The sequence below is a fragment of the Pituophis catenifer genome, unplaced genomic scaffold (genome assembly GCF_029215685.1).
Source record: "Pituophis catenifer annectens isolate HBS135680 unplaced genomic scaffold, rPitCat1.0.hap2 SCAF_3, whole genome shotgun sequence".
Taxonomy (NCBI): Eukaryota; Metazoa; Chordata; class Lepidosauria; order Squamata; family Colubridae; genus Pituophis; species Pituophis catenifer.
In genome coordinates this window covers 179,075,610-179,103,308 of record NW_027256883.1, presented here as the reverse complement: position 1 = coordinate 179,103,308, position 27,699 = coordinate 179,075,610, and the positions used below count along the sequence as shown (strand labels likewise).

General features: G+C 38.2%; 1 protein-coding gene across 1 annotated transcript; it reads left to right on the top strand.

The window, feature by feature from the left end:
* Positions 1 to 157: 157 nt before the first annotated feature.
* LAD1 (ladinin 1) lies at positions 158 to 27,699 on the top strand. The gene is made up of 10 exons (XM_070939881.1): positions 158 to 366; positions 12,241 to 12,387; positions 15,312 to 15,891; positions 17,226 to 17,378; positions 18,498 to 18,541; positions 21,277 to 21,349; positions 21,580 to 21,714; positions 22,871 to 22,960; positions 25,260 to 25,337; positions 26,636 to 27,699. Exons 1-9 carry the CDS (start codon positions 329 to 331, stop codon positions 25,296 to 25,298), a joined length of 1,299 nt encoding a protein of 432 aa, XP_070795982.1. The 5' UTR covers positions 158 to 328; the 3' UTR covers positions 25,299 to 25,337; positions 26,636 to 27,699.

Genomic DNA, 27,699 nt, shown 5'->3' with positions numbered 1-27,699 from the left:
GCAGGGTGCCTTTTGCAAGGTGCTGCTAATAGACAAATTACAGTTCCAGCCTGTCAAGGTAGATAAGAGACCATGTGATGCAGGCAACCTAGCAGTAGACGGGTGGCATCGCAGGGTAAAGGTGCGCTGCGAGGCGCAGAAGGAAGCAAAGGAGGGAGTGAACTAGCCAGCCAGCCAGCCAGCCAGCCAGCATCTCTTGCCAGGGGGGCTTCTCGCTGCTACCCGGGAGCCCAGCAGACTTCTCCCTGGAAAAGGAAAAGCAGTCAATCGGTAGACAAGATCAGCATCAGTCACGGTCCAAGCCCGTCGGAGAGAGACAGCAAGCAGCATGTCCTTCAACCGAAAGAACTGGTCCGCGCTGTCCAGGTGGGTTTGAAGCAGCTTCCTCCTTTCCCCCCGTCCCCCGGCTCTGGAGGGAGACGGAGGGCGTCGCGGCCGGCACAGAAGCCTCCCCCAACTTTGTTCCTTGGTGCCAACTTTCAGGACTGCGAGCGCCCTTAGGACTGATTCCAAGCGCGCTACGCCTGTTGGGAGTTGTAGTACTTTCTACCATTGGTCTATTCCAGATTTAGGAGAGAATGCTTTTTAAAACTGCTCTTTACTAGGAGAGGAAAAGTAAAACCTTGAGGGGTGCCTTAGCTTTTCTTCCCCCCCCCCGGAACTCTTGTGCGACTCCTTGGATGTGCCCAAAGGCTGCGGTCGTCTCTGGGGGATGATGGGGGTTCCTTGAGGCTGGTTCGCGTGAACCCATCTGGGGATTGTTCCCCCCCCCCTTCCCGGGAGCGGCAACTCCCTGTGGGAACAGACTACAACGAACAGGGCAGGGTTGCAAAACGGAATTCATTAGCTGGCTTAACATATATTGATCAATTAAGAAGGCGATCCTATGTAATAGAGGAGCAGCTAGATTTCTTTCGAAGGTCTAACCTTGCAAAGTGCGGATGCCCGATGCTAGCTCGCTCGTCGTCTTTAGGATGATGCAAAAGAGTTTCCACCGACCTCGTTTTACAGCCCCTCCTCAAATATATCCAGTATTAAAAGGCTGATTATTTACTTAGCTAATAGTGCAACTTGGTTTCATTGATTTCAGTGTACTTTCATGCAACAGTTTTTCTCCAGTCTGATGCCCTCCGGATTTGGTGGAAACTGCAAGTGTCCAGATTTTGATAACAGCAGTTTCATTACATCTGGAAGATACCGGGTTGAGAAGACCTCTCAGCCTTCTAGAACAAACTCGTTGTTGTTGTTTGGGTGCTTGCTATATTTTGAAATAATGTGAGGAGATAGAGATTTCTTCTATGGTGGCTGGTTAGGTAGTTATCACTTATCCTTATGGTAGCCTGAGCATGAGAACCAATGTGTTGGCTGAAAAATACTGGGAGCTTGGGAAAAATAATGGCAACTTTGTGATTTTGCAGTATTACAATTTTAATAAAATGAATGCCTCTGTGATGGCTCATTCACACATCTCATATCACATTATGTTAGAGATAGGAAGTGGTATAGTGACTAGATCTTATCTAGGGTTATACAACAATTCCACATGACTTTGTTTTTAGGAATAGCAATTTAACTTTATCACAATATGGATCGATGCAGTGAGCAACGAAAGAGGTAGGCTGAACATGAAAGGAGAGGAAGCATTGGAAGCACAATATTCTTTGACAGCTATTCGGGGCTTCTCTTACTTAGCTTGAAACTGGAGAACTCAGGCAAGTTGCCCAGGGCCACTTAAAACATGTCTAAAGAGAAAGAGGCTTTTTTTTGGTCTCCTGCCTTCAGCATGTTAGCTTGGGAAAAGGTCTTTCCCTTAAAAGTTAATATGAGAAGATAAACCTTTGCTGGCATCATACAGCAGTTTATGAACACAACAATACTTTATTAGTGTCCCAGCATTTGTGTCCTTTTGAGATGACACCCAAAGGCCTTGAACAAATATCTGATTCCCAAGGAAAGCACCTAGAATGGTCTCTCCTGGGAGATCACATTCCAATCGATTGTTGTCTAATTTCACAATTCTTTGAAGAATGAACTTGGAAGCACTTTGCAAATCCCCATCCCCTGAACCATACCAGATTTATTTGACCCCACATTAGTATTTGTTTTCCATGGAAGCTAACCAATGGGTTTCATGATGGAATCAACTGCACACTTTGATTCTTGCTCTCCAAATGACCTGAATATAGATTTCCACATACTGGAAACCTATACATTCCCAGTGTTCTCCAACAGCTCTAATACATGTTTTTATTTCAAGTTTGGGCTAATAATTATCAATGATGGTTACAAATGCTAATTTCTGATGGCTGATTTGCTCCCACCAGTGTCAGTGGCACTGTATATTTTGTCTTAAAGAAACAACTATGATTAACATCTATTTGAAATCTGCATTTTTAAACCAGATATTTAGGAAGTTCATATATTATTCTACTGTCATTATATTGTAGTAATTAATGCTTTCAGTATTACTGGTTTGCATTTATTGGCACATCAGCAAAATATATGCTATTATCATAGCTACAAGGATTGTGTAACTTCTCTGTTTGCTTGTTATATTTTTCTTCTTCCTTGACTACTGTCTTCCTTCAAAGACATTGTAAAGTATAATATTTAGGAGGAAATACTTGACATATTTGGTAAGGGACTCTGGGTATGATAGAATACAAATATATCAGGATCTGCCTTGCTTGATATTCTAGACATACTGAAATTACAAATGAGATTCTTTCAGAATTGTTCAGAAAAAGTTGGTAGATACAACATTAGTAGATACTTTGTTGGTGGTGAATAAAAGCTATTTCTCTGCTGGAAAAAATAAGAACAACCAACCAAGCAAGCAGTGAAAACCTACTAAATTTGATGAAAATTCAAAGGCAACTATGGATAGTGAATAGAGTATATATTTCTAATTATTATTAGCTTGTTTGAGGTGTGGAACTAGGTATACTGATTGGGCCAAGATAAGGAATATTTGTCAACATTCACTGATCTTTGGGGTTGGGGTAAGAGATGATGAAGTTTTACATTATTTTTATATGCTCTCTCTATGCAGCATATATGATCACTTCTATCAGAAGGAATCTCTTAATCTTTGTCAATGACTGTAGTTAAGGCAGGATCCCACTTTGTTGGCTGCCCTTTCAAATTTTAAAATGTGCTATTTTCAAACAAGCATGAAATTAAATATACATTTCTCTGTATTTTTACTTTTGATTAAACAGTAAAGGAATTTATTAAATTTCTGAAAAGAGCTATATAAATCTAAATTACTTTTGCCATTAGTTAATAAGGCTTAATATAATTTATCCACATTTAATTAATTTCATTGAATGGCAGAATATTTTGCTAGTTTGGAAGAGCTCTGAAATGAATAATTGTGATTAAAGTATACATAAAATATTTAAAATTTTCTTTAAGTATCTTAGCCTATTTGCATAGTCTGCTTTCCTATAGCTACTTATATATCTCTACCATCTATGTCTGTCTAGATATCATTGTTGAACTATTGAACTGGAAGTTGCTTTGGTGATTTCTCCTTTATTCTCTTTTGGAAACCATGAAGGCATTAATCATTTTCCTGTCAAAATCAGTATTCCCCGAAAGTTGAGCTTATCTTCTGTAACTATATGAGCATAAACATGTACATTTCTTAACAATAACATGGACATGATTTGTTATTGCCTTCTGAGATTGTCTTCAACTTGTCTCTAGCTTATTTATGCCTCGTATCTCCTGGTGATCTCCCATCCAAGTAGGTCCAGTTCCAATTCTGTTAAAGTATTGGGGGATCAGCCAAAAATGTCTAGGCACTGTTACCTGCTTCCTATTACTCATTTCTTCTGGTCATTCATTTTTTTAATAATCTTTTTTATAATGTAAAATTGTATTAAGGATTGAAATTGATATTACAATAGTAAAGTTATTGTTCATGCTATTTCTTGCCAGAACATTGCCTTCCATGGAATTCCGACACTTCTTGTTCCTTGATGATTAAATGTAAAGGAATGACATAATATAAAGCCCTGTGGAATTTCAATTAAGAAATGACTTAGACTGCCCTTATTTTTCCAGGAACTGTAGGGCTGGTATTATCTGCATACAGGGTAGGGCAGCCTTTTTTTTAAAGGGGTTGTCATGCTGCTGGATAGAAATTCTGGGAGTTGTACCAGGTTAAAATTGGTTGGTTTAGTCTGATGCATGCAATAAACTGATATGCAAGATAGACTGTAGCCCTATCTTTCGCATAAGATAATGTTGGTAGAGAAATACTACTTTTCAAGGTTTTTCAATGCAACGATCATTTATATTGTTATTGTGTATGTTAGAAAGGGAGTGGAGGCATAAAAGAGAGACAAGTTAAAGCTTGTGAGGAAAAACTGTTTAATGCAAGAAGAAAGAGAATTTTCAGGTATCATGGTTTGTGATTCAGTAACTTATCAGAGTTCTAGAAATAATACTGTAGATCATAATGAAGATCTAGTGAATGAACAGGCCAGAGAGCAGCAAGAGTCCTAAAACTTCCCATCATTACATAGCATCTGGGCTGCATAGTTGCACATGATGGACCACAGGCTTCCTTATTGTGTATTCCCTCCATATTTAAGAATCTATCTGTATTCATGTACTAGCTTATGCAAAACTGTACTTTCAGCCATCTTTTCTGGACATACAGTTCCTCTTTTTGGTAACATAGGAGTGTAGCCATCATTTATACAAATTGTATAAATACAAATTTATTGTTGTATTTTTCTTTTAACGAATTGGTTTTTATTTAAAAGTCCCCCAGAGTTATTTCAGATGGCATGTAAATTAAATGAATGAATAAAATATCACATTCCCCACTCTGTTGATTGAGTGCTGTTCTGATCCTTAAAAAAAATGGAATCCTTCCCCCTGAATTTTGCCAGGAACTGGTGAAGGCTTGGAGCGAGGTGTGCTTTAGAAATAACTGCACATTTTAGATGGCTGGCATCCATGCCATCGGTGGTCTTTGTCCTTGATGGAAATCTGCATTTTGCAGAGTCAGTGTCTTGAACTGTTCTTCTGGTTGCAATCTGTGGAAATGCACTAAAAGGAGCAGTCAAGGCGAAACATGGTATGTAAGAAGAGGGACAAGCAAGAGGCCTCTCTTAAAATGCCAGGTGCTTGTCCTGGCATCAAACAGTGCTTTGGAAGAAATGAAAAGAGCAGCCATGTGTGAGTGGTACAATATTTGTTATTCCTGCACAAAGTCTCAGGTTTAATCTGTAGCAACTACAGGCAGAGTTGAGAGGTTAAACAATACAGACTACACTGAATTAGGTAGCTCCAAGATGCTAATAACTTCTGTTATTTCCAAAGTTTCATATCCCATCTTCTCAATTTAATACTTAGTAAACATTTTTCTCTTTTCATGGCCTCATTTTTACAGAAAAGTGTTTTCTTTCTAAGCCCTTGTTATTATTGCCACATGTGTCCACTATCCCCATCCGTCTAGCAAGTCACATTTTCAAAAATGAAAACTGGAAAATGTTATCATTTGCTACAGTAATTCATTTGTCTTCTCTCTTAACAATTTAGCTTCAGCCTGGCAGTAAAGATTACAAATAGTAGTTGCTTAAGATTACCAATGAGTCCTTGTTTCATAGGTCTTTGATCTTTGGACCACACAGGATTATTATTTTTGTAATTCATCACTTCTGATATTATTGATTTCTACAGTGTTTTAATCAAGAAATTTGCTTAATTATTACAAACTATTCTAATTCTTTCTTCTTTCTTAAATAAGCAAGACAATTTATTTGTAAGTGAGCAAAAGCACCAAGACAATAGTCTATGTGCAACTTGTCTGATACAAATTCAGTGAAATGAAAAATTATTACCATGAGTATCACTGAAACCATGGTGTGTATATATATTTATATAAATATATATATATATACATACATACATACAGTGGTGAAATGTAAAATTTGTTACTACTGGTTCTGTGGGCGTGGCTTGGTAGTGGTGGGGTAATGTGATTGGGTGGGTGGGCGTGGCCAACTTATTTTTCTTTACTTTTAAAAGCAGAGGCTTTTAAAAGCATTTTTTTCTGCAACCTCTAGAGGTTGCAGGAAAAAATGTTTTTAAAAGCCTCTGACGATCAGGCAACTCAGCTGGGATCGTCAGAGGCTTTTAAAAGCATTTTTTTTCCTGCAACCTCTTCGGCCGAAGAGGTTGTAGGGAAAAAATGCCTTTAAAAGCCTCTGACGATCCCAGCTGAGTTGCCTGATCATCAGAGGCTGTTCTTTTTACTTTTAAAAGCATTTTTTCAGCCGAAGAGGTTGTAGAAAAAATGCTTTTAAAAGTTAAAAAGAAACAGCCTCTGAAGATTGCGTGGCTCAGCTGGGCATGGCGGGGGGGGGGGGGAGGAATTTTTGCTACTGGTTACCCGCTGCCATCGCTACCAGATCGGGCGATCTGGTCCGAACTGCTGGTTCAGACACACACACACACACACACACACACACACACACACACACACCATATATAACCATATATACCATATATAACAGGGATTTCAGCATAATTTCAAAAGCCCATATGGGGCCGGGGAAAGGTGTGGAAGGAGAAGGAAGAGAGGAAGGAAGAAAAAAAATGTCTTTATAGGGAGAAAGGAGGGGTGTAGAAAAACAAAGAGAAAGGGCGGTGACCTCTCTTTTGTTGGTAATGGCATCAACCTCTGGCTTCAGGCACAGCTTCCACTAGTTATGTCCCTTGTGTTAAAAAAAGATTCCCTATTATGGAACTTAATATTCTTTGGAGAATTAATGAGCTGTGACTATTTGTGGAATAGCATTGCAATTCTTTAGCAATAATTAATGAACATTTCCTAATCACCAAGGGAATATGTACATAGGAAAAAAAGAAATCTATATTAGAGTATTTTGTTCTTCCTATTAATTAGTTGGATGTTTTATGAAACAGAACTGAATGCTATTTTAGCCTTGATAGAAGGCTAAAATTGCATTTCAGCAGAATTGCAATTTTCAGTAGAATTTTGTCAACTAGCCAATGTGCACGCTTTTGCTATGGTAGAACTGTAGAAGGTTAAGCTGCAGAGTAGTCTACATATATGGTGTGTGTGTACATGAGAATGAGGAAGAAAAAGAAGTACAGAAAAATGAGATAGATGGGTGTATCTACTCCTCCACTTACTTTTGCAGTTCCTGGAGGAACTAATGCAGCCCTCCTCCCTAATCAGGCTACATTTTGGTATGTATGTAATATTTGTAAGTGGTACTTGACAACATAGACAGCTGTCAGAATAACCAGTTGAATGCATGAATTTTCTGAGCTGAGGACTTAGCAATTAGGTGAGCAGGCAGAGGATGAAATAAATCTTGTGTGCAGAAAACCCAAGTCAAATGAAACTGATCAGCAGCAGCTCTCCAAATCTTCAGACAAAGTTATTTCAGCCCTTCTGGGTGATACTGAACATTGAACTAGGATCTTCTTTATGCAAAATATGCCACTTGCTCTGCTAAAGAGTGTTTTTGGATGAATTTCTAAACTCTCCTAGTTGCTTAACACGAATGCATAGCCTGCTTTTTTTCCCCACCCAATTTCAGTCCAGGTGTATTTATGTGATTAAGGAGCTGCTATTTTGGTGGCTGCTTGGAGATTTGGGAAGATACATTTTAATTTGGGAAGGCTACTGTAGTGGAGGAGCTGTGTGGGATGGGAGTAAGAAATGCAGCACTCCTTCACATTAATCAGCCTGAATGATTTCATCAGGTTACCTTGTGAAAGGAAGGAAGGAAGGAAAGAGGGAAGGAAGGAAGAGTCCAGATGGAAATTTATAGTGTGGGTTGTGTGATACATCTTCATTTTTACAACAGCTATAATAAGTGTGATATATTAATTTTCATAAAGGTGTCCCCTGTAAATATAAATATGATAATATAAAAGAATCTGGCTTTATTTAATATTCTTTTTTTAAAAAGGGTGGTGGGTAGGGAATAGGAGATATGCAAGCTGAAGGCTGAAGCTTCATTCATTCTGAGAAGGAACCTGCCACTTGCTGGGAGATGATTTATCCAAGATTATTCCGTGAAGAGGATAGACTTTGACCCAAAGTTCCTCCCAAACCAAACTCATTTCACTGGAATCATATCAGCAGATGAGTTTGAAATGGAACTTGGGAAGCACCTAAAACATGTACAGGCATAGTTTACAAGCAGCAGATGTGTGGGCATATGCATAAACTTAGTTATGTGTGGATGGATTTTATGGATTGGTGGAGGTACACTCTGCTTGTGATTCTGTCACTTTCTTGTATCCAGAAAAAAGAAAGAAAAGCAAATGAAAGGTCAACAGTCTTGTCCTGCTTGTTTTTGCTTTGATTTACTTAATTGCCCATCGTGGGAGGTGGATGCTTTTAATAATTATTAGGAAAGTATTAGGATTTTCACTCTTTGCTGGTGGAGGTCACAATACAAACCAGACTCTAACCGGACTCTAACTCTGGTTTGTGGATTTATATAAATCCACAAACCAGAGGAAGGCAACATACAGTTTGGGTTAATCTAATTTAGTACTAGCTATTATTTTATGTGTTGCATTTATACTATATTTTTCAAAGAGATGTATTCAGACTTTCCTGGAAGTTTTATTAACCTAGCAAGCTTATGAGATAGTTTAGGCTGGGTGATAGCAACTGGCTTGGTTACTCTGTGAATTTCATGGCAAAGCAGGGACTCAAAACTGGATTTCTCCAGGATTATCCACATTTGACCATCAGCAACTGAAATGTAAATTGATCACTACTATGCAAGAAATAATTGAGGACTATGAAATGTATGAGGACAAATGGTAAATCATTGGGGCTTCCTTACTTGTACTTAATCACAGTAGAAATGAGTACATGCCCTGGCCACGTCATTTTATATCATGTCCCCATGATTTTGCCTTCATCTCATCCATAATCCATGAATGATACAATATTAATTCATCCTTAGCTGTACTGGATCAAAAGTAGAATTGCCTTCCTGCTTCCAGGACCATCCAAGGATAGTCTCAAATGCTGTTAACTCTGTTAGCCTTGGGAATCTCTTGTGATTGCAATGATTTGAAACAGAGGTACAGTAAGGATTGGCAATGGATGTAGTAAATTTTATTCCAGTACAGGTTTCTATCTTGTCAGTAAGTAGCCTATTGACTACTTAGTTCTGTATTATTAACATTAATGGCAGCAGCCATTACATTCCAAACAGCAGCATTCCCCTTCCCTACTTCAAATAGAATAGAATAGAATAGAATAGAATAGAATAGAATAGAATAGAATAGAATAGAATAGAATAGAACAGAACAGAACAGAACAGAACAGAACAGAACAGAACAGAATTCTGTTCCTTGTGTGTTTGAACACACAAGGAACTTGTCTTTGGTATATATGCTCTCAGTGTACATAAGGAGAATAAAATACATTCATCAAGAATAAAAAGATACAACACTTAGTGATAGTCAAGGTTACTAATAAGCTATCAAATCGTACTAGGAAACAAACAAACAAACAAACAAACAAACAAACAAACAAACAAACAAACACTTGGGATCAAAATCTTCATAGAAACCATATATTTTAGCTCTGGGATCTATCTTTTATTAGTTGAATTGCTTGTAATTTTGAATACATGATGTTAGCTAACATTCAATGCCTCTGTTTTTGTCTTAAGTGCTCTGCACAGCGCTAAGTCTTCTCAATTACCAAATAACAATTAAGAAGAACTTGCTTGAAGGACAGGGGAGGGAATGGCCTGATTGCTGACAGTGCAAACAGATGCCAATTAACCAACATGTTGCTTGATTTTAAGCATACATAAATGATGTAACAGGAATGCTATTTGTTGGACTTTGATTACTCATTCAGACTCCACGCTGATGTCAGTAGCCTAAGTGGTTTCTTATGTACAGCACTCTTACAAAGGTATTAAATGCAGATCTGCCTGTAGCAAGGTTTCTTTTAATCCAGGCGATGACAGAGAAAAGAAGCCTGAGTATGAAAGAATATGTCAGAAAACAGTATCAAAAAACACAGTTGGGTTCTGTGCAATTTGGAGATCAGACTCTGTAAGTGCAGTGATGGATAATTTAGTCAAGCCAGTAACACTGTCTTTCAGCTCAACATATCCAAGCATTACCTAGAATAATTTCAGTAGAATGTGGACAATGGGAAAAAAAAGGAGAACAAACAAAGGATAAGGTTATTTGAAACAATGGTAATCAGTTTGATCAGATCATGACATCACACTAGTAAGGCAATACAGTACTTGAAAAATAGGATTATTGTAAAGGAGGGTGGGGCTGTCTTTTGTTGATTCAAAAATAATGAAAGAGGAAAATCTATGAGTCATAAATGACAGAGAACCTCAAGTATATTGAGAGCAGGTCAGTGCCATGTCTTGGATTGCCACCAGCAGTGCTAATATGATTTAAAGTTCCGTGCCAGAGGTTTCAACATGCCTTTTTCCCCTCCCTTCAAAATATTTCTCCTATGTCTATCCTCTTTGATTCTGCATTTATATAGCCATTTCTTTGATTGAAAAACATAATGGCTAAACTTTTTACTGAAAGTAAAAATGCAGAGGAATATCTGCTGTGATAATTATTAACTAGCAACCTTGTGATAGCAATCCCTGAATGGCAACTTTCATGAATGCCAAGAAACTGGGCAGCTCCAATGCCATGGATTAGAGCTGGAACTTCATCAGAGACAGAAGAGCTACCAAACATATCAAAAACTTGGACTGCTTTCACACTGCTGCCACAGTATCAGATGTGCTTATGAAGTCAAGTGATGCCCATGCTCAGGTTAGCTTTGCTTTGCCTTCCTTCCCTCCCTTTCTGTAGGTGACTGAAGAATAAGCTTCTGCCATACAGTATTGCTGTAAGAAATCTACGCGATGTCATTATCATGGTTTTCCTGGGACTAACATGTCAGACCACTGATAGTGTGCTAACACATAAACAAGAAGAGCAGGAAATGCTTCTAAAGTCCCATCCATACATGGAGGTATTGCAATACCTTCCCATTAAGAAAATCATCAGATGGGAGTATGCTCTGAGACAACATGTTTGAAATATTTAGTATTATTTGCTTTATGGTAATTGTGAGTCAGATACTCAACAAAATATGAGAATTTGGGGGTAGGTTGGTGAAATATGAGATAAAGAGTAGGTGTATGTCTTCCGCTGTAGCCAGTGGCATCTGATTAGGCCTGGTTTGGTGGAGAAAGTCAAGTCTAGGCAGCAGATGAAGTTGGTTCAAAGAGATGGAATCTAATCAAAGCATTGCAGCTGCAACAGACTAAATCAAGAAAATTGTCCTCAGAGGTAAAGGATAAAGAAAACCAGAATTATGGATCATTCCAAGTAAGCTTCTTACCTATTGTAAGAACAATAGGAGCAATCCAACTGAAGTTTTATGCTGAAAGCCACGATTGGTAGTATGATCAGCTCTATCCTTTCTGAAGAATCTGATTGCAGTATTAAAAGTTACTCCTCTGATTTCTCAGTCTAAGACATCTGTGAGGCTGGAAAAATGGAGGCTTTTGGTAGGGGCTCATCCTTGAACTCATAGGATGACAACAACGCAGCATCCTCATCCTGGATGAATATAGGATTCTTCATTTTCAGTCATCTCCTGCACCAGTTCTGTTGCACTTCAGAAAGCTGGTATCACAACAGTATATGGCGGGGCTCAGCTATTCTAAATTATTCATACCTCCTGATTTCCTTCCTTGTAGTTATGGTTCTTTAAACTGATGTACAATTTCATTATACAAAGAAGCCTTGGCACAGGTTTAAAAATGACGTTCTCTATTTAAAGGAACAATTTCAAATGCATACAGAAGATAAACAGGTATCAGAACAGATACTTACTGGAGAAAATTCAAGTAATATATGTAATATATATGTGTAATATATGATTATTGGCCTCGGTATCTTCTTCTCTGATATTTTAGATGGAAACAAACATAAACCTCAATGTACTTTTACATCAAGACTTTTAAAAATAGTCCCTGTGATTGGAGGAAAGTCCTGAAAGACTATCAGTTCATCTTATTTCAGATACATATGGGCTCTGAATGAGTTTAGTGTCAATGTTGCATAGTTGCATGAAGTGTGATAAAAATCATTCTGTTCTGATAGCCTCTTTTCTTCCTATACTGATTACTAACACTTTTCTTGTCCCCCCCCAATTTTTTCCCCCTCCAGCCTGGCTCAACAATGGTCTGTTGAGGATGGAGAGGAGCAGGAGAGAGAGCGCAGGCGAAGACATAGGCAACTGAGTTCCACCTCTGAAACAAAGGAGGAGGAACCCTCCAGCACAGCACAGAATATGACCCGTCAGACATCAAACAGGTATTGGTATTTGTAGGTTGGGCTGTTACGGAGCAGACTTATTTGCTTGTGCAAATTGCTTGGAAATTGAAGCCAGTTCTGATGATTTTGAAAAGAGACAATGACTTTCCGTTTGTTTGACCTAATATTATTTTACGAAGAACAGGGATTGAGATTTAGGGAGATAGGTATAGATTAAATGAAACCAGATGATGCTTTGGACCTAAAACTCCACCCACCCCATAAGAAAACTAGAATTCATGTTTCCATATCTTCTCCCTTTTCTAACCCTACAGCAGAGATGGGTTTCAGCAGGTTCTGACCAGTTCTGGAGAACTGATAGTGGAAATTTTGAATAGTTCGGAGAAGCGGTAAATACCACCTCTGATTGGCCCTGCCCCCATCTATTCTCTGCCTCCCAAATCTCAGCTGATCAGGAGGAAATGGGGATTTTATTTATTTATTTATTTATTTATTTATTTATTTATTTATTTATTCAAATTTCTATACCGCCCTTCTCCTTTCGGACTCAGGGCGGTGAACAGCCAAGATAAAAAACATCTATACAAAACATCACAGTTTAAAATAAAGTTAAAATAATTTATAATTTGGCCCATAATTTAAAACTTGTCAATTAAAATCAATATTAAAATTTTAAAAACTAACCCTTTTGCAGTATCCTTCCCCTGCCATGCCCACCAAGCCATGCCACGCCTACCAAGCCACGGCCACAGAACTGGTAGTAAATTTTTTTGAAACCCACCACTGCCCTACATGCCTCTTCAAAATTGTGAGTTCCTTTATGGAATAATGTGTATATGTACAGAGAGGTGAAGACAGAATGGAAATTGATAAAATTTCTTTACCTTTCATGAATGGAGGAGTAACTCAAGATTCCAATCTATGTTTATAGATAATTGGGAAGGAATATAGAGAATGTATATATTAATGCAGGACAGGATTATTTGATCTTTTTTCTGTTCTATGATGCCATACCAATTAAGATTATTATATTGAGTACAGAATAGATTGTCTAACTCAGAATAGTTGCTACTGGTTGTTGGTGACTATCAAGGATTTTCAATACGAAACTTTCCAATCATTTGTATTTATTTATTTATTTATTTATTTATTTATTTATTTATTTATTTAATTAGTTAATTAGTTAGTTATGGTTCGCCTGCCAAATTCATAGTATGAAGAAAACTCAGAAATTTCACAGTAATATTTGCCAGATCAGAGGAGGATAAATAGAGACCGTAGTTCTTTTTAAACAGCTCACAAAGTTATTAGAGATCTCTTTCAGTTTTTCATAATCTTTAAAACACTCCACACTCGGCTTTTTTTGCAGCAAAATATCTTTTCTTCTTCAGCACTTTTTAGAATGATGGTTATAATGTATACTTCAGGAGGTGCAGAGAAGAAGCTTCTAGAGTGCCTGTGCATTGCTTTTTAAAAGTTGAAGAAAATGATAAGAAATGTCTTGGTGCCATGTGCATTTTAAAAATGAAATATGAACCTCATTTGCCTCATTCTAGTTATTGTTTTTATGAAGCAGTATTAGTTAGGCTTTGTTCCAATTAGAATGCATTCCATCATGACTCTGGAAGGAGATAAATTCCCTGGTCACTTTCAACAGCACCTTTTTCATTCCAATCGTGGACCTTCATTTTGCATTTCTCTTTCCATGATGTGTACAGTACATGCAAGCTGTCTATATAGAAGACATAGACAGCAACATTTCTGTACCAAACTTTGAAAACAAAATCTGAATTGTCATCATCTAGAACTTAGAACATAAAACAACAGAGTTGGAAGGGACCTTGGAGGTCTTCTAGGCCAACCCTCTGCTCAAGCAGGAGACCCTATATTATTTCAGACAAATGGTTGTTTAGTGTCTTTTTGAAAGCCTCCAGTGATGGAGCATCCACAACTTCTGAAGGCAAGCTATTCCATTGGTTAATTACTCTTGCCATTAAGAAATTTCTTCTTAGTTCTAGATTGCTTCTCTCCTTGGTTAGTTTCCAACCATTGTTTCTTGCCTTGCCTTTGGTGCTTTGGAAAATAGTTTGACCCCTCATCTTTGTAGAAGAACCTCAGATATTGGAACAGTGCTATCATGTCCTTCCTAGTCCTTCTTTTCATTAGACTAGACCAGTGATGGCGAACCTATGGCACGCACGCCGGAAGTGGCACACAGAGCCATATCTCCAGGCATGCCAGCTGTCGCCCAGCTTGCCTTTCCAGGTTTCAGCACCAGTTGGTCTTCACTCACATATGTGCCAGAAACCGGAAGACTAGGTGACTGATGCACACATGCGCATGCTGGAAACTGGAAGCTCAGCTTCCCGGTGTGCACACGCGTGTTGGGGAACTGCTCTTCCGGTTTCTGGCATGCTTGCATGTGTGCACCAGGGAGTTGCTCCTCTGGTTCCCAGTGCTCCTCCATGCACATGCTCCTGTTTTGGCACTCGGTGCCGAAAAGGCTCACAAACACTGGACTAGACATTCCTGTAAATGTTTTTCATATGTTTTAGCCTCCAGCTCCCTAATCATTTTTTTTTTTTGCTCTTTTCTGCACTCTTTCTAGAGTCTCAAGAACTTTTTTGTATTGTGACCAGAACTGGATACAGTAGTCCAAGTGTGGTCTTACTAAGACTTTGTAAAGCGGTACTTGAACTTCATGTGATCTTGACTCTATCTCTCTATTAATTTAATCTCTATTAATCTTTGTTATATAAAAGTAGCTGCTTCAAATTTCCAAAACAATCAAGTCATATGAATACAATCCTACCTCTATTACAGCCCTGAAGGACCTATGAAATTATTTATAACCTGGTTTGTAAATCTCATTCCTGTGTAAACTGTGTGAATCATGAATTCTTCTAAAATTTAACCTCTAGTGCCATCTAGTGCTGTTCATACGTTTCCTTCTTTTTTCCAAGGGTTGATAATTCCTTAGACGCAAAGCTGCTTAACTTGGAAAATGCAGCACTGAAAAATGAGAAGACTGAACCAGTTTCAATAAATAAACTGGAAGGCAGGAGAGTGAGGAGGAGAGCAGAGTTTTTAAATAATATAAAACAAGAGAAGAAAATACTAGTGAGTACTAAGAAATTTGAAAAGGAACCTCCTGAAGAGAATCCTACATCTCCTCCAGAATCATCCAAAGAAGAGGGAAGAGCAGAAAAATGTGAAACCCTAATTCAGCAAAAGGAAGAAGAAGAAAGCCATCAAATCCAGAGTCAGAAAAAAGAGGAGATCATACTGGAGCAACATGAAGCCTTGAAGCATAAGAAGGACCTCAAAACGGATGAGGATCAGGTCTTCAGCGAGGAGGAGAAAGTCCCGAGCATATGTGAATCTCAGAGACTGGCTGTGACCCAGAATGAGGTGGCTTCCCAGGAGCCTCAACGAATTTTTTGCGAACGCAAAAGCATCAGCCGTCTTGAGGTGAAAATTCAGCCAAGAGCTAGAAAGTTTACTGATCCTGCTGTAGCCACACCTGCTTCTGAGGCACCACAGGTACTTAGTCTTGGTATTTTATGAGGACAGAGAAAGTTTGATGAAAAGTTAATTGGGCAAAGATGCAAATTAGATATGGAATAAATTGACTACATGGAGCTATTACTCATCAAAGTTGGCAGCGTCATTCAGCAGCAGGGTTAAAGGATCAAGAAATAGCTGAGCAGACATGGCCTAAGGCTGGATTAAGTAACACAGAGCATCTTAAATTCACAAGAAGCTTTCCTATTACCCCTATGTTAGAGAAATCCAATCTCAAAATCTTGTAAGTTTTTTCATTAAAAGGTTATCACCTGAGGATTCTGAAAGGATGTCAGATATTATCAAAATCTCATATTTGGGTTTTGGAGATAATGACAAGATTATTGATTTTGCCATGAAGTTGCCATAGATTAAGATTGTGCAAGGATGCTCAGGATCAGAAAAAACAGTCTACTATTGGTTTAAGAGATAGCAAAAGTCAAATTATCCAGTCTGTTATTAGTGGATGTTTATTTAACACAGTTAATCATTAATCTTAATTATATTTAGAAAGATCCAGATAACAGTGTTATTCTCTGCTGCTCACAGGATAAAATTATAATACACAATTTAGCAATTATAATAAAATAACAATTTTGGGAGGTTTAAAGCCTAAAAAAGCTTTAAAGAATATGAAAGTATTTTACAGACTTGCTAAAATACACCTCCTCCCACCCAAGGCTACAACTCCTTTTTGGAAAACCATTTCATAGCCTTTTCACGTTGCAACATTGAAGTTGCTTTGCCTTTTTCTTGCTTTCATAATTTACAATTATTTTCATTAATTCTTTTTATATATATACCCTAGCCCTTATGTTCTATACCGTACTGGATTTACATTTTCTATATTTTGCAATGAAACCTTAGTAGATACAACTTTTTATCAGAAAACCTAGAAGAGGTAATCCGACCATTTGTTAAATGTGTTGTGGATGTAAACAGATGTGCTCAGTAGTGTAATAGGTCTTGCAGAGTTCAAAAGGATTTATTTCCAATTTTTACAAAAAATATTTGTGGTGGAACAGCCACACGGTGGCGCAGTAGTTAGAGTGCAATACTGCAGGCTACTTCTGCTGACTGCCAGCTGCCTGCAATTTGGCAGTTCAAATCTCACCAGGCTCAAGGTTGACTCAACCTTCCATCCTCCTCAGGTGAGTAAAATGAGGATCCAAATAGTTGGGGGCAAGATGCTGACTCTGTAAACTGCTTAGATAGGACTGTAAACCACTGAAAAGTGGTATATAAGTCTAAGTGCTATTGCTATTTTCTCAGTCCTCCGCATTGTGCTTTCTTGGTTCATGTTTTTCTTTCAGGTCACCGAAAAAACTATTCCCAAATCAAATGCTAAAATTATAAGGTCTCCCTCTGGTCAAGAAGGTTTTGATGCCCCTATATTAATTTCTGAACCGCGGATTACCTATAGTAGCTCATTCAACCGGATCAGTCCAAGGACTATTTCATTCCGGGTAAGGATTTATTACAAATTATGAAAAGGTCCCTTATTTAAAAATGAAATATAGGCCCTACGGCAATGACACAAGCAATATTCTACTTGTACAAAGGCAATGAGGCTACATGACTACCACTACAATAATTTTTTACATATGAAGTGCAGATAATTGCAAAGAATAAGGTTGCCCAACCTTTGTACTGTATGTCTATAGGCTAATCTTTGACCTTCCAAAATATAGTATAGGCAAAATTGATTTTGATTGTATTTAAAATCTACATTTAAACTTAAATGAAAGCTAAATACAACCAACATGATTATTCCCAAAGCCAACTTCTAATAAGCATACTTTGGGAACAATTTTTAGGACAATATGGGGTCACTACTCAAAATTATGGGTGTCCACTTATGCGCTGCTGTTGTAGGAAAAAACTAACATGTACACTCTCATGCAATTGGAAACTTCCCAGTTCCACTGTTCCCCGGTTCTGGAAATCAGGCATGTTGGTCAGGGGTGGGTTCTACTTATCTTTACTAAAGGTTCACATCACGCTTGTGCACTCTTCTGCGCATGCGCAGATCATCTGTGATGACCTCTGGGTCATGGGCGGAGCCTCCTGCCAGTTTTATTACCAGTTCTTGCGAACTGGTACGAACTGGGGGCAACCCACCGCTAATGTTGGTGCTGAGTAGCCATATAGTGTTGGGGATAGGATCAGTGGTATAACTCTTATCTTCCTTCATAGGAGCTGAGGTTAGGAAGGTATCTTCATGGGGGTAGAATGTGAAATGTGGGAGCCAAGTAATATTGTCCAAATCAGAAAAACTGAAGACTTTCAGTCCATTCTTAATATTTAAGAGCTTTTTAATCTTTTGAAATATTTACCAAAGAAGGCCATTTCAACATCTAATCCATACCTATCCTTTTGCACATGATGTTGTGATCCTGTTATGATGTGACTTCCCTGTACACATTTACTCTTTGCAGCTAAGGTTTCCCCTGCACCCTGCAACAGAGTCTTTTCAGTTGGGGTTTGGGTGTGAGAAATAATACTTGCTAAAATTTCCCTTTATTCCCCATAATTATTGAACATGCAAAAACCTGATTCTTGCTCTCTATTTCTTCTGCTTCTAGGTTGTTCCCAGGAAAGAAAGGCAAGAAGATGCATTAAGCAGAAGGTAAGTACATACTAATACAGCACTGCAGTTTCTTTGTAGAGTTTGCATTCTTGCCCCATCTTTGTGGTAGAACAGGAATGTCAAACTCAAGGCCTGGGGGCCGGATTTGGCCCGTGGGGTATTTAGATCTGGCCCACGGGGCTGCTCTGGAAACAGAGAAGGACCAGCCAGTGGTGCTTCTGCCAGTGAAAACGGGCTCCCAAGCTCCATTTTTGGCTGCCACAGCCTCCTGCAACTCTGCCAGTGAAAACAGAGCTTGGGAGGGGTCCCGAGCTCCGTTTTCACTGGCAGAGAGTTGCAGGAGGCCGTGGCAGCCAAAAATGGAGCTCAGGAGCCTGTTTTCACTGGCAGAGTGCTTGGGCCCCCACAGGCACCCCCGACAGGAGTGACATAGAGCTGGCCACGCCCACCTTGGCCCCTCCACCCTGGCCCCCCAAGGTCAAACACAACCCTGATGCGGCCCTCAATGAAATCGAGTTTGACATCCCTGCGATAGAAGGACAGCAACAGAATGGCAACAGAGATCTATGTGCTTCAATTGAAAATGTTTTGTTACTTTTACTGTTTAATTTTAATTTTGTTTTGTTTAAAGGAAGAGGCTTCTGGATTTGTAACATGCCCAAATATTCTTTAGCACACACATTATGCTTCTTTTACAAGTTTTAAGAGCTGCACTTATTGTATAGGCCACTGGAGGCAGAATCTGCTGCAACTTGGCCTGTAAAATTCCTGTAGGCTCGATGCAGTTTTTATTTAAAACTTCTGATCAAAGGAAATTCAGTCAAATCAAATCCTGAGATCAATTCAGCCGTTTGATGGACTTTTATCTATCTGCATTTGGGCATTTTATAAACTCAGTACTTCAAGTCAGACTGGCAGTTATAATTGGATTAGATGTTTAGATTCAAAATTAAAATTACAATGGAATTTGCCATAAAGATTTCTGTAGTAAGGTAGTATTTAGAACCTTCCTCCCACCCACATATATTCCCTTATATCAGTGCACACAGAATTTTGATATAAATAATAGGGTGATTTGGAATCTCATTCAGAGCAGAAATTATATAAGTTATATATTCTTGATTTTGATGGCAAGCTTAAGTCCTACATTTTATAACTGATGACTGTGACAAGAATTCAGCTGTGTCCCAACTTTTATGTATTTATTCCAGTGGTGAAATCCAATTTTTTTTACTACCGGTTCTGTGGGCGTGGCTTGGTGGACATGGCAGGGGATTGCCAAATATTGCAAAATCTCCATTTCCACCCCACTCCAGGAGAAGGATACTGCAAAATTCTTCCCTCCCCACTCCGGGGGGGAAGGATATTGCAAAATCTCCATTCCTACCCCATTCTGGGGCCAGCCAGAGGTGGTATTTGCCGGTTCTCCAAACTACTCAAAATTTCTGCTACCGGTTGTAGAAACTACTCAAAATTTCCACAGGTTCGCTCCAGAACCTGTCAGAACCTGTTGGATTTCACCCCTGATTTATTTTCTTTATCTGCCTTGATCCACTTTGGAAGCAGCTAAATGTCCATCTTATGTTTCAAGATTCCTGTGAGAATATGCTTGCAAGCTGAATATTAAACAGTTGAGAACAGAGTATTTTATGATATGACTTGAAACAATACTAGGTTGCAGTTTCTCCATGGGAACTTCAAAATGTTAAGTTGCTGGGGATTCCATACCTGATGTTGTCTAGATGTGATGAACTAGATGTTCCATAGTTTCCAGCCTCTATGAATGTTAAGCTTGTTTGAAGTTGTAGTCCATCATACCTGGAATGTCACATTTGAGCAGCAATTGGTCAGAACACCTTTTGTCAGGCTCTAGAGGGTCACAGCCAGCCTTGTAAGGTGAATATTCCCTGACCTCAGATAATGAACAGTAGGCTGAGGGAAAGTGGAGATATGGATACATTAAATAATTGAAATACTGACAGATCACGATAGATTCAGGGCAGTGGTGAAATGTAAAATTTGTTACTACGGGTTCTGTCGGCATGGCTTGGTGGGGGGGTAATGTGACTGGGTGGGCGTGGCCAACTCTTTTTTTTTAACTTTTAAAAGCATTTTTTTCTACAACCTTAAGAGGCTTTTAAAAGTATTTTTTTCTACAACCTCTTCGGCCGAAAAGGTTGCAGAAAAAATGCTTTTAAAAGCTTCTGACGATCTCAGCTGAGTTGCGCGATCATCAGAGTTGTTTTTTTTTTACCTTTAAAAGCATTTTTTCGGCCAAAGAGGTTGTAGAAAAAATGCTTTTAAAAATAAAAAAAAAGCCTCTGATGATCGCGTGGCTCAGCTGGGCATGGAGGAGGGGCAGGGATTTTTGCTACCATTTCTCCAAACCACCCGCCACCATCGCTACTGGATCAGGCGATCCGGTCCAAACCGGGAGCATTTCACCCCTGATTCAGGGGTATCTGCAGAAGGTGGTCAACAAAGTCAAGACGGTAATCATAACAGTTCAATTGAAGCTCTGCCTAGTTTTATCTGTATGATGCATTTGTATTTTAAAAAAACAGGACAACATTTTATTGCAGCCATTGTGGCCATCCTTGTAAATTTATCAACTATACCCTGTAGACACCTCTGATTAGATTACTTTGCAAGTTTAATCAGAACAACAAATGTTTATCTTGATGAATATTGTTCTCTGTGAATATTGTAAGAGCCACTGATACTTTCTGAGCCTTAGAAAATGAATGTTGATGTATTTGCATCTCCTTCACTAGTGCCAGTATGAGGCTTCCAGCAAGCACAGTCAAACTTGAGGAGAAGCTAGAGAGATATACATCTGCTGTCCAGGTAAATATGGCAATAGAAAATGTGGTTGTTCAGACATTTCTACATCTCCAAAATGAAGTGAATAAAAGGAACAAATAAATCTTTACCATGAAGAGTTCCTAGCCATATCTTATTGATATATATATGTGGATTAAAAGCTCAAAGAAGAGGAATATGTATTCATAATACTGTTATTATGTGAGAAAGAAATTGGTTCTGTCCTGATTGCCTGACTCTTGTCTTATTCCCAGAGGGCAGGATCCATTAAAGTGTCTTCACCTATTCGGAGAAATTTCCAAGCAGCTTCAGAGGGTGTGGCCAGCAAACGTAGCATCTTTGAAGCCACTATTCCTGTCCAGAGTGAGCCTCCCACTCTTGTCCGTAAGGTAAAAACTGATCTTACCCAGAAACATATTGCTGGAAGGAATCAGATATCTAGGAAAGGTGTGGTCAGGTGAATTAGACATGATTAGCTATTCAATGTAAAGATTAAGAACCACAAGAAAAGAGGCCATTTTTAAAGTTGCCCACCAACAAGTCAATAAATAGATACTACTAGGATTCTAGCAACCATATTTGTAGGATGTTTTTACAAGAATCTTGAAAGCCGATTCAAAATCTTCACTCACTGTACAATTTTTAGGGCAAACATGGTCAGAGTGGTGGACAATATTCCGAGTCACTTTCTCAGTTTCTATTTTCCCATCTCTTACCCAGGGCCAGAACTAAATTCCTTCACACTGTCTTCTCCAATTCTACTGTAATGAATTTCAATTTAAAATAAACTCAGTATTTTTAAATGTTCATCTCTCCATAAACGTTAGTAAATGTTCAAATATTTATGCAAGTTACATCCTTATGTGTCATTTTTTGCCTCTTGTTTTGGAGGCTACATAGATGCACTTCAGCTGAGGCCCTTCTGCTTGTAGACCAATGACTATCCTATGATTTTTTAAAAAATAAATGATTAGGACTCTGGGTAAGCAATCTAAGCAGACTGGAACAAAATGCAGTATTTAGTTGCCAACTATCTACAGCAGAGTCCAGGGTTATATGCGGGAAAGACAATAAAAATATTATTGTCATGCAAATAACTTGGAACATCAACACCAGGAGTGAAATTCAGAAAAGGGAGGATTATTTTATTTTCTTATTAGAGTATTGCATAAAATGTGTTTGTACAATTTATCTCTGTGGTTTATCTGCTCTGGAGTGAACATAGAGCCTTTCTTTGCTAGGAAAGTAAAAAGTTGAATCTATTTAGAAATTTCTAAAACCATATTCTTAAGATCATTAGTTCTTAGTTAGTTGGTTAGGTCTTAGAACTCAAACAAGTTCTTTCTTGTTTGAAAGAACAAGAGAAAAATCTGCTGGCCTGTATTGATACCAGTTTGCCCGGGTATTTTTTAATTTAAATTTTCATGTTTGCTAATGATCTGTCACATTGAACGAACCTTAAGCTTCTCAATAGTAGAAAGAGTAATATGTTCTCTATTCTTCTCTCTGTGTGATTGAGTATTCTTTCTATTCTCTTATGGTTAGGAAAGTTTGAGGATCCCAGGAGGAGTCTCATCCCGAATAAATCTCTGGATAAGTCGAACTCAGGAATCCAAAAAGAATGAAGGAGACAAGGTATGAGAAAGTCTTTAGTAAGCTAAGATTTAAGATAACTTTTACAGCCATTTTTTTTTTACTATGAACACGCTGACCCACATTAAAAATTGCCTGCTCTCAAGAGTTAAAGAACTAGAATACTATCCCATTATATTAGCTAGAAGACTATCAATTTACTCCAGCTCATTTCCAGCTCTTAAACAGGAAATCCCATAGAGGTAGTCCTCAACTTATGAACTTCTGTTAATAAGAAATGTCATCGTGAAGAGTTACTGCACTGTTTAGGAGCGGCAATCCTTGGTTGCCATTGTTTTTTTTTTTTATTGCAAAAATTTTACAATTACATTTTCACCCCTTTTTCCCCCCCCTCAACCCACCCCAACCTTCCCAACCTCCCTAACCCTCCCTAACCCTCCCCTCCCCCCGGACTTTCACACAGTATACTCATATCAAATGAAAAAAAAACCCCTTTATATAAAACTTATCTAAAACTTGAACCCCTCCCTCCCCCTTAATTTTCTTTTTTATCTTCATTACATTAACATATTTCTATCTTAATATATCATTTTCAAATAAAAGCTATTTGATACTTCCTAGTTTGGTATTTGTTCTGAACATAATCTATCCACTTTCTCCATTCCCATTCATAAGTCTCTTGTGAACAGTCTTTTAGATATGCTGAAATCTTCGCCATCTCTGCAAAACTGGCCATCTTCATAGTCCATTCCTCGATAGTGGGCAAAGCTTCATTTTTCCAATATTTACCTATCAATAGTCTTGCTGCTGTTATCATATACAATATCAACTTTGTTTCACCCAATGTAAAACCCTTAACTATACCCAGTAAAAACAGTTGTGGAGAAAAATGAATTTTTTTCTTTAACACATTCTGCATAACCCACCAAATTTTTATCCAAAAAGCCTTAACTTTCCTACAAGTCCACCAAACATGATAATATGTAGCATCTAAACAGTCACATCTCCAACATTTTGGCTGAACATTAGGGTACATACACGACAATTTTTTGGGGTCTAAATGCCATCTATAAAACATTTTATAAAAATTTTCCCTCAAATTTTGCGACTGTGTAAATTTTACATTCTGAACCCAAATTTTTTCCCATGTTTCCAACATCACTGGTTCTTCAAAATTTTGTGCCCACTTAATCATACAATCTTTGACTAATTCAGTTTCTGAATCCCTTTCTAGCAAAACATTATAAAGCCTTTTAATATGCATTGGACCTTTCTCTTTTATATGTCTAACCAATTCTTCCTCATGTAACATAATACCAGTTTTTTGATCCTCTTTCCATCTCAATTGCAATTGATTATATTGTAACCAAGTTAAATTAATCCCTTCATCCAACAGTGTCTGTAATGTTTTCAGCTGCCATCTGCCCGCATCTGTAAAAAGAACCTCTTTATATATAAACCACCCGAGTGACATTATATTTGTATTCCATAAAGTATGACCAAGATCCAGCCATAGCGGTAATTTATAATCCCATTTGAGTCGGTGCTTCTTCCAAACTCTCATCAAAGAATCTCTTAGTATATGGCTTTTAAATACTTTATCCACTTTGTTATCATAAAATAAGTAAGCATGCCATCCAAATTCCAAATCAAAACTTGTTAACCAAATCCCATAGCTGTTTAGCAAAGCAACCTCCTGCTGGCTTCCCACAACCGAATCAGTGGGGAAGCGAGTGGGAAGTTGCAAATCCCAGGCAGCTTGCAAGCAGAGCGGTAAGGCAGATAAGTGTTTGCTACCAGGTGGGGAGGGCATGAGGGAGAGTGCAAAGGTGTGAGGAAGATGTGGAAAAGTATGGGGAGGGTGCAAGGAAGTGTGCAATGGTGTGAGGGAGGCATGGAGAGGATCAGTGGGGGTATTTGAGAGAGTGAGGGATGTCAGGGAGGATACGGGTGCACGAGTGGCTGGCACAGGGCACATCGAGAATGCAGAGTGACTGGGAGGAGGGTGTGTCCATGGGTCAATGAAACTTATCCCCATACCTTATGACCTTCTCCAGCAGCTGCCACATTACCTTTTTGGGGAAGCTGGTGCAGAAGGGCGCAAATGATAAACATATGACTGTAGGGTGCTGCAACTGGTCATAAAATATGAACCAGTTAACAAGTACCCAGTCCACAAGGGTACTGGGGTGGCTGGAACTTCAAGAACAGGTTGTAAGCACTATTTGTTTTGCGCCATCATAATTTTGAACTGTCACTGAATAAATTAGAGACTACCTATATTAGCTCCGGTTATCTGCACAGGAAATCTTTTAAGAGACCATGTTTTAACTTTCTGCAGGACATTCAGAGAACTGGGAACACCATACAGGGGAGTTAGTTGGAAAACTGATCTGATGGTTTGTGAAGGAAATCCAAGGTAAGGATGGAAAGAGTTAGGAATTGACATAAAATGACTTGCCGGACATGGGACGAGTATGAAAGTGATTTGGCCTGAGTATATCTCAATATGTGCACAAGTAATATCGAATCTGCTTCATGAACATTTTATCTTATTATCATTACACTATTATCACTCTGTTAATAATGGACTACTAAACCAAGAGTCCCCAAGCTCTGGGGACAGACCACTAGTGGGTGTGGCCCATTGGGAACTGGGCCGCCAAAATGGCAAGCTTCATTTGTGCAGGTGCAGGATTTAGGTTGTGCATGCAAAACCATTCCCTCTTCACCTCTGAAATTGCCGAAGCTGGCACCACCAGTCTGTGGAATCAAAAAGGCTGGGGACCTCTGGATTAAACAACAGTGAAATAAGATGTTAATTGGGCATTCTATGACTAGACATACATGGATTCATTAGAATTATCTTCTGCCCTGGAAAGCTAACCCTTAAGATTTAGTCACCAAATGCTGAAACTGGAGTACAGTGGGATGAACTGATTGATGAAATTGGAATATGTTGTTGACACTGTATCTGGGCCCATATCTGATAACAACTTAAATACTAACCAAGTTAGTATTTGAAGCCTAAAAGTATGTGGGCTTCCTTTTAGGTAGATTATTAGCCTGTATAAATTGTATTATAAATATCTCCTTATTTTGTAAACCATATTGAGTCCCGTAGAGTTATGTTATATAAAATCATAAATAAATAGAATTATTCAGAACAAATGTTTCATCTCTTTGTGATTGAACCAAAGGATATAAATCTCCTATTATTCTGATTCTGCCTTATAACAAAGGCTGTATTCTGATCTGCTTTCTCATTGTTCTTAGTGTAACACTACAAGAATTCCTATGGTCATTCCAGCACAGTGTTTAATGGTGGAGATTTGGAGGTTGAAAGAGTTGCCATTAATTCCTCAAATCTCTGCATGAGTGTCACTAATCTCTTACCTCAAGCAGTTGAGAAACCAGGCTAGCACACACTTGCTATAATTAATGTATGAACTTACCATTACTGAAAAGGGAGAATAGTGTTCTCAAGTTCACTAATATTTCTGTTATGAACATGTATTTAAAAATCCAATATGGTGTTGATTTTACAATTTCAGTTAGGAATTGGGAAACCCCAAATCACTATTCATTGTGAAGTCCACTGAATGACCTTCAGCTAAAAGATCTGAGTTTGTTTTGTATATTCAGATTCAAGGAGCATCCTTCCTTCTCCCTTGTGGAAAACTGTGTATTCATCAAATGTTTCCTTTTATCTTCTAGATGTAACCAGACAAGCTACTCTCAGGAAAATGTACCTCCATTGATACAAAAGGCATGCATCTCTTGGAATTCTAGAATATCCCTCAGTTTATTGCTCTACACTTCTATAGAATTGACCACCTAGCAAAGATATCTATCAGCCAACAATGCCTACAGTGCCTTTTATTGAATGGGGCTCTTGATGACTTAAATGATTTGATGGATGGGAAAACTGACCTATGATAGAAAAACTATATTTCTATAATCCATTTTTATCTTTTTATTGATATATCATCCATCCTCATCATCCAAAATTAAGTTCTATTAGCAAATATGAAATACATATGGCTTCTTTACTGGATTATATTTCAGCTATGTTTCCACCATGATGAATACTTTAAGTTTGCACCAAGCAATTGCAATTGTTGCCTAAACGTAGCTTTGCCTGTTCTTGCTGATCTTATTATTATCTAATTATGTTATTTGAATAAAAGAGGGATGTTTTAATGGGGAAATTGTGCTTAACCCTAAACTGGTTAGAGCCATGAGGAGGTTTGAAGCAGAAATGCTTTACCTGAATGCTGTAAGTAGTAGAAACTTACCTGAATGCTGTAATTTGCGTATTGTGTGGAAAAAGAAGGGTGCAATGTGCCTGAATATATGGATAAACTTGTTTTGGAAAAACCATGAAAAAAATAATGTTCTTCCCTCCCTAAAAAATTGCCAAGGAGTTATTTTGTATAGTAAAATGCATTCTATATTTAAAGAATATTTTTATAATATATATTTCTGTTTCAGCTCAGTCCTAGCTATTACTGAAACTCAGTAAGACTAATGGAACAATTTTCATGTTTTCAACAAGATTTGCCAATCTATATACATCTATTTAGGTCTACTGCATTCAAAAGGTCTTATCCCCAGGTAAATGTACTAATGTCATGGCTAATTTTAACTGAATCAGGGCTATGGGTTGACTCCTGTCCTACCTATTAGCATGCCATAATTAAACAACTTAGAAGTCACCCATACACACATATTACTTAAATTCAGTAGCGGGGATTGAATTTGACTTTCACTTTTCATAA

What these genes read in the sequence shown, in the direction of transcription:
- LAD1 (XM_070939881.1), top strand. Translation starts at nt 329, where the DNA reads ATGTCCTTCAACCGAAAGAACTGGTCCGCGCTGTCCAG. An exon ending in GATATACATCTGCTGTCCAG is followed by an intron (nt 21,350 to 21,579) that starts GTAAATATGGCA and finishes TCTTATTCCCAG; the next exon opens with AGGGCAGGATCCATTAAAGT. An exon ending in AAAAGAATGAAGGAGACAAG is followed by an intron (nt 22,961 to 25,259) that starts GTATGAGAAAGT and finishes AACTTTCTGCAG; the next exon opens with GACATTCAGAGAACTGGGAA.